We start from the raw sequence: 15136 nt of genomic DNA on the forward strand, positions 1-15136 counted from the left end.
TATATATATATATATATATATGTATATATATGTCATCATCATCATCATCATTTAACGTCCGCTTTCCATGCTAGCATGGATTGGGCAATTTGACTGAGGACTTGTGAGCTAGATGGCTACACCAGGCTCCAGTCTGATTTAGCAGAGTTTCTACAGCTGGATACCCTTCCTAACGCCAACCACTCCGAGAGTGTAGTGGGTGTTTTACGTGCCACTCGGCATGAAGGCCAGTCAGGAGGTACTGGTAACGGCCACGCTCGAAATGGTGTATTTTACGTGCAACATGCAGAAGAGTCAGTCCAGCGGTACTGGCAACGATCACGCTCGGACGGTGCTCTTAGTGATCCACTGCTACAGGTGCCATCACGATTTCGCTTTCGCTTGCCCCAACAGGTCTTCGCAAGCCAAGTTTAGTGTTCAATGAAAGAGACGTTAGCAAGGGTGCCAGTCTATAAATTTAGTTCGATTTTGATTGCCTCAACAGGTCTTCGCAAGCGGAGTTTAGTGTCCAATAAAGGAATGTTACGCGTAAGTGGGCTGGCTACATCCCTGGTAGAGGCCTTGAATTTTGGTCTCACTTGGCTTGCTGGGTTTTTTCATGCACAGCATATTTCCAAATGTCTCGGTCACAAGTCATTGCCTAGGTGAGGCCTAATGTTCGGAGGTCGTGCTTCACCACTTCATCCCAGGTCTATATTTATTGTATTTGTGTAACATTGTTCGTTTATCCGTCCTTGTTTTCGTATACATTCGCTGCTTTCTTCCAAGGAATCTAATGCTCTGAGCATAGTTTTTCCTTGGGGCTGGCCAGATTGGAGCAATATCGAGAATAGCCAGCCGAAATTGCAAGGATAATCTGGATCACGACTGAGGAAAGAAAACTCCGAATGACCTGTCCTTGTTTTCTTTGTATCGTCTATCTGAATATTTTATTGTCCCTTTCTTGTATCCCCTTCTTCAGGAGGTTGATGGTTGCCCTGAACAAGGTTGGTCTTCAAGCGACAAGTGATAATTCCTAAACTGTGAAAACCGCTTGCAAACTTGTGTTTTGCTCATGGCAGCATCTTCGTATGCTGTCTGAGGCATGACAACTGTTTCAGCCATCACAAAAATTGACAATCAAGGGAGAAGCAGTGTAAAACAAAGATGCATCATGTGGCAGTAGGACCTCACAGAACACTGCTGGTTGGCAGACTGATGCCTGAGGGTCACATCAAGTGACTTCTAGTAGTAGAAGCCGGAACTACAATGGGCTTGTCCCACAAAGAATGTTTCCAGTTACTTTTGGGTACCCCCTCATATATATATATATATATGGGTATATCTATGCATTTATTTGCATATATATGAAGCTATGTATATGTATCAGATTATCATCATCTAATGTCCATTTTCTAAGCTGGCATGGGTTGGACGGTTTGACAGGAGCTGGCCAGCTGAAGAGCTGCCTAGGACCCCATGTCCATTTTGGCATGGTTTCTATGGCTAAATGTCCTTCCTAATGCCAATCACTGTACAGAGTGTACAGGGTGCTTTCATACAGTACTGGCACAGGTGTAATTCCATAGGGCACAAACAAACACAAGTCTCCAAGATTAGAAATGCTCAGCTGGAGAGAGATGCAAGGGACAAGCCTGTATGCAAGAGCCGTGCTTTTACTTAGCTTGACGTGTCTTCTCAAGCACACAGACTGCCAGGGGTCTCAGTCCCCTGTCCATCCATCTCTGAGTCCCAACATTTGTAGATCCTTTCTCACCACTTCATCAGTCTTCCTGGGCCCAGCCCTTCTATATGTTCCCTCTACACTTAGAGATTAGCACCACTTGATGCAACTGTCTTTGTTTATATGTATTACATGGCCATACCAGTGCAGTCTTCTCTCTTGCACACTACATCTGATGCCTCATATACCCAGTTTTTCTCTAAAATCCCTTATACTCTGTCGTATACGCACACTGACAATACCCATCCAGCAGATCATACTGGCTTCATTTCTTTGAAGCCTTTGCATATCCTCAGCAGTCACAGCTCATGTGTCACTGCCATGTAGCATAGCTGTCTGTACACAAGCATCATACAATCTGCCTTTCAGTCTGAGGGAGAGGCCCTTCATTAATAACAGAAGTACTAGCTCTCTGAACTTTACCCAGTCCATTCTTATTCTAGCAGCTATGCTTTCAGAACAACCTTCCTCACTAGTAACTTGGTCACCTAGGTAACAAAAACTTTCAACTATTCTAAGGATCCCCACTGACATTTGAGGGAGTCTATTTTTTAAACATTACTGGTGATTAATGTACCTACACATCTGCCACATGAAAAGACTACTTTCTCTGTTAGTCTTTCAATGATACTGCTGCACTTCTTATGTGTCTATAGCTTTCAGTGAGTACACTGCGTGGAGTTTCACCTGACACCTTTTCTACATATCTCCCTGAACGAATCTGTAATTTGTTGTTTTCTTACTTATCAATACTTTGGTCTTTACTAAATTAACTCTAAGGCCCTTTGATTCCAGTCTGTGCTTTGTTACATGAAATTTCTTCTCTAGTTCTGGTAATGATTCAGCAATAAGATAAACGTCATCAACATAGAGGAGCTCTCAAGGGCAGCCAATCTTAAATTCCTCAGTTATAGCTTGGAGGACTAGGATAAACAAGAAGGGTCTAAGAACTGATCTCTGGTGGACTCCTACTTGTATGCTAAACTTTTTGCTATACTCATAGGCAACTCACCCCTTACTGACAGCATGCACAGCTCTCACCAAACACTCATTTATCCCTAGCTTCTGCATTGCCCACCAGATAAGGGAGTGGGGGGGACTCTGTCAAAGGCTTTCTCCATGTCAACAAAAGTCAGATAGAGAGGTTTATTTTTGACAAAGTATTTCTCCTGCAGTTGCCTCACAGGAAGATAGCATTGGTGGTACTTCTCAGTCACTAGGTATGATTGTAATGAATACAGAAAGGTATTTGTCCCACGTCCCATGGCAGTGAAGAGTTACAATAACTTCATGGGAGGAACAGACAAAAACGACCAAATGATGTGCCTGCAAATGTGTCAACACCATTACAAATGGCCTTGCCAATTAGTGATGAAGTTCTTTATGCGGACATCATATAATACCTATGTTTTGCAGGGATTTTACAAGCCCCATGTCCAGCCTAGCAAAAGAATCTTCACATTCCATACTTTCTTGGATAAGTTTTGTCATGAACTAATCGGTGATGTGAGGGTCAGTACCGAAGCAGGACATGATCATCTAACAACCGCAGAGGATCGTTTGGTTCACATTGGATTGCATGAGGTGGAATGAGCTGAACATACAACCACAAACAATCATTGTGCTGTGTGCATAGAGAAACATAGGTGGACTAAGAGAGCAAATCCTGATGCTCAGTATAAGGACCTGCCAAAACAATCAAAGACTATTTTCTGGTGCAACCAGTGATTAATGAAAAAGGATTTGAATATCTTGTATTCTATCATTATTCACCATTTTGTATCTTTGTGTTGTGAAACAAGCATATCTTTCAGCATATATTCTAGAATTAAAAGTTTTCAGTGAAACTCACTGAGAGATTAGGGTGGTGCATTCAATTTCTGTGTGTGGTTAGGTTTCAAAGGGTTAATAAGAAACAAACTAAGACTTGATGAGATAAACTTTGGTGTTGTGCCTGAGAGAAGTACTACTGATGTCATTTTCCTGGTGAGATAACAGCTGGGGAAATATTTACTTAAGAATAAACCATTGTACTTGGCATTTATGACCTGGAGAAAGCCCTCAACAGGAGTCTCTCACTCTGTGATATGGTGGTTTCTGAGGAAGTTAGGGATAGACTTGTGAAATCTGTACAATCCATATACAGTGGTGCTGTCAGTAAGGTGAGAGTTAATCATGAATACAGTGATGGTGGAATTCTGTAAGTGTGTGAAGGCAGGCATTCACTAAGGATCAATTCTCAGTCTCTTCTTATTCAACATTATCCTCCACATCACAATGGAGGAATTTAAAACCGGCTGCCCTTGGGAACTACTATATGCTGATGATTTTGCTCTCATAGTGGAAACTGTAACATAATTAGGAAAGAAATTCCAGATATAGTGGCAAAGACCTGGAATTGCAGGGTCTTACAAATACCTTAGCAAAAGCCATGGTTCTAGCAAGCAAGAAAACAGACAGGACTTTACACATTTCAACAAAATGGCCCTGCTCAAAATGTAGGAAAGGCAAGACATGGACATATAACAGGTGCAGGAAGGTTAACAAAAAAAGTAATATTTTTATGTGGAAGATGAACAGGAGCCACGAGAACTGATGATACATGGGAAATTGATTTTCTCAAATGCCCTGGAGGCTACCTCGAGGTTGTGGATAATTTGTTAGCAAAGTAACCTAATTAGTAGTGGAGAAAGATATTCAGAAAGTATAGCGGATAGAATAAGAATACATCATGGATAGATAGGTGTCTTCACCTTCTTCGTCGTTACCACAACATTTTGGCTGATGTACTTTCCAACCATCATCAGATGTTCTAGTGGAATTTTGAACCCAACCCATTATTTGACTAATGGGGTAGTTCTCATTCCCAAGGTATTCTTTTTTGCTTATGTTATTTTTTCTGTTGACATTATTTCCGAAATCCCTGTCTTGGATTGAACACAGAATGTATGTATGTGTGTGTGTGTGTGTGAGGTATGTGCAATATTTATGTGTGTGTGTAGGTGCAGACGAGGTAAGAAGCTTGCTTCACAACCAAATGGTTCCTGGTTCAGTCCCGCTGTGTGGCACCTTGGCCAAGTATCTTCTGCTATAGCTTTAGGTCAACCACAGCCTTGTGAGTGGATTTGGTAGACAGAAACTAAAAGAAGCCTGTCATATATATATATATATATATTTGTGTGTATAACATCAGCAAAAAAGAAGGCCTTAGGAATGAGAAGAGAGTACTACATTAGTCAAATAGAGGGTCGGGTCCAAAATTACACCAGAACACCTGATGAAAGCTGGAGAGTACATCAGCCAAAATGTTGTGGTAACAACAAACAAAGTGAGGACACTTATCTGTCCATTGTAAATAATGTACATAATTCCTCGCCTCCTAAAATATAGAATAATAGAATAAGAACAGATTGAAAAAAATTCAAAGAGCAACCATGAGGGGGTGCTGAAAAGTTCTTGGGTTTTGGGTAAAAGAAAATACAAGAGGATCAGTTAATTATGATTTTATTCAACATACCACCCTCTCAGATTCAGTGGTCCTTCTTTTTTTTCTAAGCCATGTAAAAGAGCTCCGAAGGTTGGGTCTCCAACCAGGCCTTTCATGATATCCTTAAAGCCAGGAACTTTTCAGCAACCCCTCATACCTCTGTTGGCAACAAAAGGTCTCTTCCACTCTCATAGTGTGAAAGACAGATTTTATGATGTTATTTACGAACAGCAATGCTACATGGGAGTGAGATGTAGGCCCTGCATGCAGAGGACATATGATGGCTAGAAATGAATGAAGTTAGTATGCTCTGTTGGATGTGCAATATCAGTGTGCATATATGACAAAATACTAATGTCCAGAAAGAAAAATTAGGTATAAGAGCAACCAGATGCAGTGTGCAAGAGAGAAGACTGCTGTTTTGGTCACATGATGTGTATAGCTGTATAAAGAAGTACTGATCACTTAAAAGGGATGGAACTTGCAAAAGAGAGAGATACAGAAAAATATGGGATGATGTAGGGGAAGGCTGATTACAAGATGCTGAACCTTACAAAGGTCCAAGATGATTAGTAATTTGCTCTGCTCACGAAGACTGGTCCATCACAGTAGAAACCCAGTACATACCGCGAAATGGTTGGCATTAGGAAGAGCAATCCAGCCATAGAACCATAGAAACCATAACAAAGATGGCACTGGGGCTCAACATGGTCTCAAGACTTGTCAGATACTATCAAGCTCTTGAAACTCATGTCTGCATTGGAAACAGAAGTCAAAGATACCAAGATATAGTTATTTGTGCTGCGCTTGGTAAACAATAGATGGATCACACTATCCAAACCTCTTACCCTTGGCTATTGTCAAGAGTTGCATTACCTGATTCACACAATGGTAATTATATTATCTAATTAAATAATATAAATGCCACCTTTATAACATTCCAAATTGTTAATAATTAGACTACTTCCTACAGCTGGCTTTCTTTGATATCCTATCTGGTTCTTCCTCTATCTCGGTACTAGGTGCAGTTTATTATGTAACACCCTGTTTCTTTGAACTACTTAATGATAAGTAGTACTCTATTATTACTACCAGGTCTTTCATCTCTGGGTAAACATGTCCTAATATTACAAGCGGTCCCTACTAACTCATATAACATATTCATATCTAAAACAACACCCTGTATCTTTTCACTTTATCAGATAAATCATTCGTGCTGCACACTACAATTCCTTAAAAATTAGATCTTAATACTCGATTGCCTTTGTACCCTTCTCCAACTTTCAACCTATATCCACAGAATACCCCTAAATTCTGTGTATCTCTGCCCTTCTCCCTTTGTTAAGGAATCCTAAACCCCAACCCTATGCCTAATAGGCCTGTATACATTTATTTTCCTTCACTTTTACTTTTTGCTATCTTTATTCTTTATCCTTAATTTATCTTCAGTCCTCTCCCAGCCTACTATAGTATCACTTGCACTCCACTCCAGCCTACCAAAGAACCAGTCTAGCAAACTCCTATCTCACGCAAGTCGCTGCCCTTAAATATCATATCACACCCTTTCACAAACTATATTCTTAAATAACCCCACCCCCTAATGCCCACAACGGCCAACTTCTCCCATTTCATAGCTAGCCTCAACAGACTTCAGCCATGTCCCTGCTGTATTCTTGAGATATTCTTTTGTTTGTAAAATTACATTTCATCTGATGATTACAATTTCTTATAATGGAGTATTGCTTTCATTCTTCTATCAAAAAAATGTGTAAGAAACAGCTGTAATGAGCTGATAATTATCCATCGTCTGTTAGTATTCATTTGATTATAACACACCAAGGAGGTTTACGATTTGTCGGACACCCTCGATTATACCGACAATGTACAATTCAACATTGTTGGTATAGTCGATGGTGTACAATTCAACATAATGTGTGCTTTGGACCAGCCCCTCGGTGCTAAATACTCATAGGGTTGGTTTTCTCTGAGTACACAACCAGAATATCCTATTTAATACTTAGCAACCATAGGCCGGAATCACAGGTTTATCCAACCCTACCTGGTGCATATCTTTTCAAGTACCTTATTTTATTACATATATACTGAACTACAAGAGAAACGTTGCACTCTAAAAGATTATTTGTTTCACACACAATGTTGAGATTATATGGATTTTATCACATTTCTCGGTAATTTGACATCAGGAAGATACCACTGACCACAACACCACACTCTTTTGAAAACACAAGGATTGCATGAAGGGTTCGAACTTGTTCACTTCTTATGAGCACAGTAATGCTTGTGAACAAATCTTTATGAAAAACATGATGCACGTGCAAAACATTGACTCATTGGGTATAAACAGCACCCAAGTTTACCAGCCTGTCTTTCGTTTCCCAAATGCAGCAAGCAACCCAAAACTGACATGAAATCAGAGGGAGCAAGCCATTGGATGTCTCCATGCTAGTCAATGTCCATTGGTGATTGCTAATGACTTTAACTACAGTATTCAGACAATTGAGTGGCCGAGGGAATGATACAATGCTACAAACAGCACAGATGATCATCCAGGCACTGAGAGCACTTGCTGGACTAATTCCAGTGGGCAATGGAATCAGCTAGGCAGATCATAAGGACTCACCACAGACTCATTTGTGCAGAGACATTTCACCACTGGCTGAGATCTTTCAATGTCTTGTCGATGTCTGGCTAGGGACCCCATCCTCAAAGATCATCACCAATGGACACATCTGTAGTGGACTCAAAAACGTCTGAACTGGCGATATCAGCAGTGGGGGAATGTAGTCTTCTCTGACAAAAGTTGATATTGCATTTCTGTGGCAGAGCTAGGGTTTGGAGAAGATGAGGTGAAAGTCATACCGATGGCTGTGTGGTGGAAAGAGACTCATGGGGAGGACAGAGCATCATGGTATGGGATGGAATTGCACTCAACTGAAACTTGGACTGGTGGTCTTCCAAAACATTGGCCAAGGCCAGGGCAATAGAGTAACTACTGCTTGCTACATCAACCAAGTGTTGAGGCCTCATATTGTGTCATACTTTGCCCATCATCAGAATCATGTGTTCCAACACAACACTCATACCCATACTGCCAGGTTGACAACAGACTTCTTCCAACAGCACAACATCCAGACACTGCCATGGCCTGCCCTAAGTCCAGACTTGAACCCCATAGAGCACCTGTGGGACAAAATCCAAAGAAGGCTAAATGGCATTCGTCCAAGGCTGACAACTGTGGTACAACTCACTGCAAGTTTTAACAGAGTGTGGGCTGCTAGCCCTATGGCCTTCAATCGTTTGGTGCATTCAATGTACAGAAGACACCTGATGGTAATCAATGCTAATGGTGGTCACACGAGTTATTGATCTGAAACACTCCATCATAATGTGACACTATGTGACATCAAACATGTTTCAGGAAATGATGTCTTATCATTAACAAAGAATGGTTTCTTAATTAGCACTCTTCAATCAATGCTATGGCAGTCTGTTAATAAACTGGTTTCGATTTAGTATGTGTGCAACATTTCTTCTGTGGTTCAGTTTATATATCATTATCATCACCATTTAACATCCACTTTCCCTTGCTTGTATGGATCAGATAGAATTTGTTGAGGCAAATTTGTCTATAGCTAAATGTCATTCCTGTCTCCAGCCCTTGGCTGTTTCAAAGCAAAGTAATATTTTCCTCTAGGCAGACATGTTTCCCACAGATAACTAGAAACGAACCTCACTTGTATGATGATAATGCTCATTTACAACCATCACGTGATGTCTGGACAAAGTTGCACACACACACACACACACACACACACATACATATATGGTAGGTTTCTTTCAGATTCTGTCTAACAAATCAGCTCACAAAGCTTTGGCTGGTCTGGGGCCATAGCAGAAGACACTTGCCATAGGTACTGTACAGTGGGACTGAACCCATGACTACATGGTTTAGAAGCAAGCTTCTCTGTCTCCAAGCCACTCCTGTGTCTGTGGCTATAGGTATAGGCATGGTTGTGTAATTGAAAAGCTTGCTTCCCGCTCTTGTGGTCTCAAGGTTTAGGTTTACCGTGTGGCATGTAGGGCAAATGTCTTCCACTATAGCCCTGGGCCAACCAAGGCCTTGTGAGTGGATTTGGTAGACAGAAACTATAAGAAACCTGATCTGGAGTAACAGCAGAAGACACTCATCCAAAGTACAAGTTAGGGGTGCAAAGGGTGGCAAAAATACAGGTTGGGCAGGATACAACTATAAGACAGCAATAAAATCATTTAGTCAGAAGTAAACCATTATACAAAGCATTTATTGACCAGAAGAAAAAAATCCCTCTCTCTGATCTGGTCACTTTGGAAGCTAGGAGTAGCTGAATCATTTCTGAAAGCTGTACAAGCCATGCACAGGGGTACTATCAGTAAAGTAAGAGTTAACTGATGAATTAAAAGTAGAAGAAGGTGTTCACCAGGGCTTGGGTCTTAATTCCCTCCTCTTCATTACTGTCCTCCAGGCTCTAACAATGGAATTTAAGACCAGCTAACCTTGGGAACTACTATATGCTGACAACTTTATTCTCATAGCAAAATTTGTAATAGATTTAGATAAGAAATTCAAAATATGGAAGCAAAACTTGGAATTAAAAGGCCTCAAAACTAACTTAGTAAAGACCAAAGTTCTACAAAGGAAAATAGCCTTGTTTGATACCTAAGAAATGTGTAGGCAGGAATTCCAAACAGTGTACAGAGTACAAGCTATGGAGAAGTGCATTGGAATCAAGAAAAATTAAAGAAAGTAGTGTTTGTATGTGGAAGATGCTAAGGAGAATTGGATTTTCTCAAATGTGCAGGATGATCCCTAAGGGCAGTAGATAGTTTCTGTTATCTAGATCATTTAATGGCGGAAGAAGATATTTGGAGAGATAGTCACTAGAGTAAGAATAGGGTAGTGAAAGTTCTGAGAATCATTACCCATGTTGGTAACAAAATATTTCTCAGATTGAAAAGCAGATTGTATGATACTTGTGTACAAACAGTAATGCTAGATAATAGTTAGATGCAAGCCCTGAATGCAGAAGATATGTGACGACTAGAATGGAATGAGGCAAGCACCCTTCATTGAATGTGCAATGTATGACAAAGTACAAATGAGAAAATGTAAGTGGAATCAGATATATGTACAAAAGAGAAGATTGTACTGGTATGGTGACATGTATGAATGAGACCAGCTACATAAAGAAGCACCAATCACTTAATGTGAACAGGTCCTATGAAAAACAAAGATGTAGGATGAAGTTTACCAAGATGTTGAGTCTCACAAAGAAAATGACAAAGGACTAAGATGAGTAGCAATTCACTGAACTTGAAAAGGCCAATCTGCCATGATGAAAGTGAGATCCTAAAAGTATTAGCTTTACATAATGAGGAAATAATCTTCATATGTGACAGATGTATTGGTGTAGTATGTACTATGAGCACACTAGAAATAAATTCTCTTAAATGCCCAGATGGCTCACTAAAAGCAGTGGATAGCTTTTGTTATCAAGGAGACATAATTAGCAGGAGGAAATGGTTGTTCTGAAAACATAGTTGCCTAGGTAAGAACGAGAACAAAAAAGTCCAGGGAGCTACTAAGGCTACTGGCAACAAAATGCAACATATCAGGTACTGAAGCCATCTTCATCAAAATACACCTTAGATGGTCAGGTCATCTCTTCGATACGAGTGATATTAGAATTCCAAAGCAACTTCTCTTTGGCCAATTTCCAACAGGAAGGTCATTTGGAAAGCCACTCTTGTGCTTCAAAGACAAACTAAATGACAATCTGAAGCAATGCAACAATCCCTTTTCTTCCTGGGAAAACAAAGCATCAGAATGTAGGACCTGATGCCTCTGAGTGAAAGGTAGACCGCATGATGCTTGTGCTAGAACTGTGAAGCTGCATGATAGTCAGACATATGTCTTGAAGGAACAAAACTTGAGAAGACTAGAATAAAATGAAGCTAGCATGCTCTGTTGGATGTGCAGTGTAAGTGTGTGTGAACAACAAAGTACAAATGTATTGAGAGAAAAACTGGGGAAAAGAATAAGATGTAGTGGTGCAAAATTGAATGCTACATTGGTATAAACATGTGAAGCATGTGGTGGAGGACATCCTTATAAAGAAGTGCTAGTTACTTAATGTAGATGGAACTTCCAAAAAAGAGAGACCCAGGAAGACATGGGATGAAGTAGTGAAGGCTCAATTCAGAACCACAGTGACACAGATCCTTATATATATATATATATATATATATGCACAACAGGGACTCCTCACCTAATTTCTTCCTGAAGCCAACATCACCACCCATCATTTTGCTAATTGCAGTATTCTGCTGCTGAAATAGATGTGAGCAGAACCATATACTTCTCCAGATTTTCTCTGAAACCACTAATCTTTCTTACTACTCAGTAACTTTTCACTTGATATCCATTCGTTATTCTTATTACTGTCTATCTGCACCCACATTTCATATTGATTACCCTTTTATACTACTGAATTATTTCTCCTCCTCTGCCATAATATATTTCTCATTTTCCCCTTGCATTATGCCTGCCTTTCCCTTCACACTCTTGCAACCTACACAACCACACACATCATCTTTCTTTCTCACATCCTTCCCTTGTCTAATATATTATTATTATTACTACTACTATTCTATTGTTCTTGAGCACTTTCTGCACTACCATATACAACTCTCCCCTATCTCATCTCAACTCATATGCAACATTAATCACCTCCATCCTTACCCACCCTTCAACCCTAGGCTTGTGGGGTGGATGTAGTGAAAGGTGGATAAGGTAAAGAAGAGTAGGTGATCTCTACAGTTATCATTTACTCTTCTTTACCTTCCTTCCAACCAATATATACTTATCCTTCAACACTTGTTCTTCATTATATTCACCTCACCCCTCATTCCACATATCTAATCACCTTTCACTCTCCCCATGTACTCTTGCAACTTATGCCCACCTACACTACTTGTTCTTGTGTCACCACTCACTTTTACTCTCCTTGTGCCTCAAAGTGTCACCCTCATATCTCATCACCACTATTTTTATCATTCTTCAGTCTCACTCCAGTTACTCCTACCTGTTCTTCTTTAATGTGAACAACCTCTATAACAAGAAAATTGTTTTGTTATGATCCCTTCTCACATACTTCTTGCATAAAGCTACCTTTCTCTCTCCTGTAGCTCCACCCAGTTGAAAGAGATTGTTATCTAGCAAGCTGCATGGTGACCTCACTAGTGCTAGTGTCCCAAAAAAGCATACAGAAAATGCTGTAAAGGGCATTCAACTGCAGAAACTATGCCCAAGCAACTATGCAATCCTCTGAGCCATTACAATCTGTCAAACCATCTAGACCATGCTAACATGGAACATAAACATTAATATAAGATGAGGACGGTGATAATGATGAAATATCTAAACATTTATCACTATAAACAAAATGAGAACTCTAATATTAAATCAAATATGTAAACTAGTGAAAGAAGGCATATATTTATACATGTGTATATATATATATATATATATATATGTAGAACTTCAGCAAGTGATAATGACAGTAGTATTTCCTGGCACTAAAGTGGAAAATTGGGATTCAATTTTTGCAATGTAATATGCACTGTTGTTATAACATCAATCAGAAATTAGGAAATTAAGCTTGCAATCACTCTGAAGTTGGAAACATGTCTTATTGTTTATGAGAGGAGGGGGTGAAGTACAAGTATCTTTACTTTGATATATACAGGGATTTTATTTTAGTATTGTTGAAAGAGTCTGAGTGGTAATGTTTACACGGAATAATGTTCTGAAGGCTTCTGGTAATGAAAGCAATGAATGTTTAGATGTGGATGACTTTTGTATGCAAAAATTTGGAGAAAAGTTAATGGCAGTATTATTTGCAAATGTATGCTTATAATTAGAAGTGATACTAGGTATTAATATATACAGAAATATGCATGTTGGCAATAAAACTGGTTTTCACATTGCAGCAGAACTGACAGAGCGACAGTCAGGGAGCAAATATTGTAATCTGTTAGTCAGCATCAATCCAACATTTGAGAGACAGATGATTAAATACACACAGATGTAGTGTCAAAAGCAAAGAAACACAGATGAGTGTACAGTCGATGGCTGTTCATCAATTTTCAGGTCAGACTGGAAGAGAGTTAAAGAGGAATTTTGTAGAGCGCATACTGTGTTTGAGGAAAAGTGGGCAATAAATGTAGAGGCGCTTTTTCAATATGCATTGACAAATGGTGCTTTTAAGTGTCTGTAATTGGAAGTGCACCAGCAAATTTAGAGGAAATTTACAGTATGTATTTGCGTCTGTGTTCCTTGCTTGAAGTAAATGCAATATCTACATATTGCTTCTACTGTTAAAAGAGTTCAGTATAATACCAACATTCTAGGCTTCCGGCTTGACTTCCATGTTTTAAATGAAGTAAAATGGGCCTGGTATTTATGAAATAAAGCAAAATGAATTGTGTTTCAAATAGAAATTGATTGTATCTCTTATTCTTTTAGTGACCAAAATGATAAGGAGTAGACTAACTTATATGGATAGAGTTCAGATCCGTTCCAGGTGTTTTACTGTTTCCAGCTAAAATATATTCTTCTCCAAGCTTCACATTACCTAGCTATTTGGAATAGGAACTAGACTGTCTTTAAGAAAAATTGTTATGTTCACCAAGTACAGATTTCATTGTCATCAACATTTTTAACCCACTAGAAACTGGATTTAAGCAAATAACTTATGGAGTCCTACACGCCTTGACAGTAAAAACTAATATCCAGATACACACACACACACACACATGCACTACATTACAAAAACAAATGCCTGTGAATTGAAAACAAACAAAAACAAATTACCTGGTTCTTTGTGTTTCCATTCAGATTTTCACGAGTTAAAAACCGTATTCTCTCTTCACTGTAACTATAAAAGTAGATGGTTAAAAAGGCCAAATCAGATTACAGACTAAAAAGTGTTCATATAACAATCTAAATAACAAAAACATTTTCACTTAACTGATAGTAACAAATAGAGACTGGAAGATATTGTCATTTTAGTTCATCATACAACAGTTATTGATGCTGTTCTTAGTATTAATATCATAATGATTAATTATAAATTATTAGTTATAAGTTTACAAAGCCTAAAACATATCTTTGGATCAAATTGTACTTATATTGTGGACTATAGATTTCCACGGCTGCTTTATTAATAGGGCATTGCAGGAGCGGTGTTAACCCTTTCAGCCAAACAGCTCATATACTTCATAGAACCATTACAACTCATAATTTCAAACTTACATCTAACATGTAAATGAAAATAAATATACTTCTTTACTGAATAGCATGAGCTGATAAGTGAGGCTTTACAAGAGAATTCAGTCAGCTAGAAGTTGCAAACAAATCCCCTTCATACTACACCGTCCCCTCTAAAATAAAGAGTAATTGAATAATTTAGTTCTTAGACATAAACCTGAAAACACTTAGCGGGCATACTGGAAGACTTTCCGTCATATATTTGTTCAATTATAATCGAACTAGGGCTAAACACCAAATAAAAACTGCTGCCATATTCTATGGACTTGCAAAATACATATCCTATAATTTACCCAAGATATAAATAGGACACAAAGAGATTCCAAGATCATATTGAAATGAAATTCGACACAGTGTTTGAAACCCTTCAGTATTAAAGGACTATTTTTAATAACCCACATATAAGTTTTAACAACACCAAAGACTTTTGGTATCAACACTATAACTAATACATACATATATATATATACAAGGCTTTTTCGAGCGGAATTGTTTGCCAGTGCCCCCGGACTGGCTCATGTGCGGGCGACACATGAAA

At 39.0% G+C, this 15136-nt stretch overlaps 1 protein-coding gene across 2 annotated transcripts in view; it reads right to left on the reverse strand.

The window, feature by feature from the left end:
- The window catches only part of LOC106875343 (polycomb complex protein BMI-1-A), a 154939-nt gene that overhangs the window by 19936 nt on the left and 119867 nt on the right, over window positions 1–15136 (reverse strand). For both annotated transcript variants that reach the window (XM_052970202.1, XM_052970201.1), the window contains exon 8: window positions 14143–14206. In XM_052970202.1, the coding sequence (XP_052826162.1) occupies window positions 14143–14206 (64 nt within the window). The remainder of the gene's footprint in view (window positions 1–14142; window positions 14207–15136) is intronic.

This window comes from Octopus bimaculoides, chromosome 8 (assembly GCF_001194135.2).
Source record: "Octopus bimaculoides isolate UCB-OBI-ISO-001 chromosome 8, ASM119413v2, whole genome shotgun sequence".
NCBI lineage: Eukaryota > Metazoa > Mollusca > Cephalopoda > Octopoda > Octopodidae > Octopus > Octopus bimaculoides.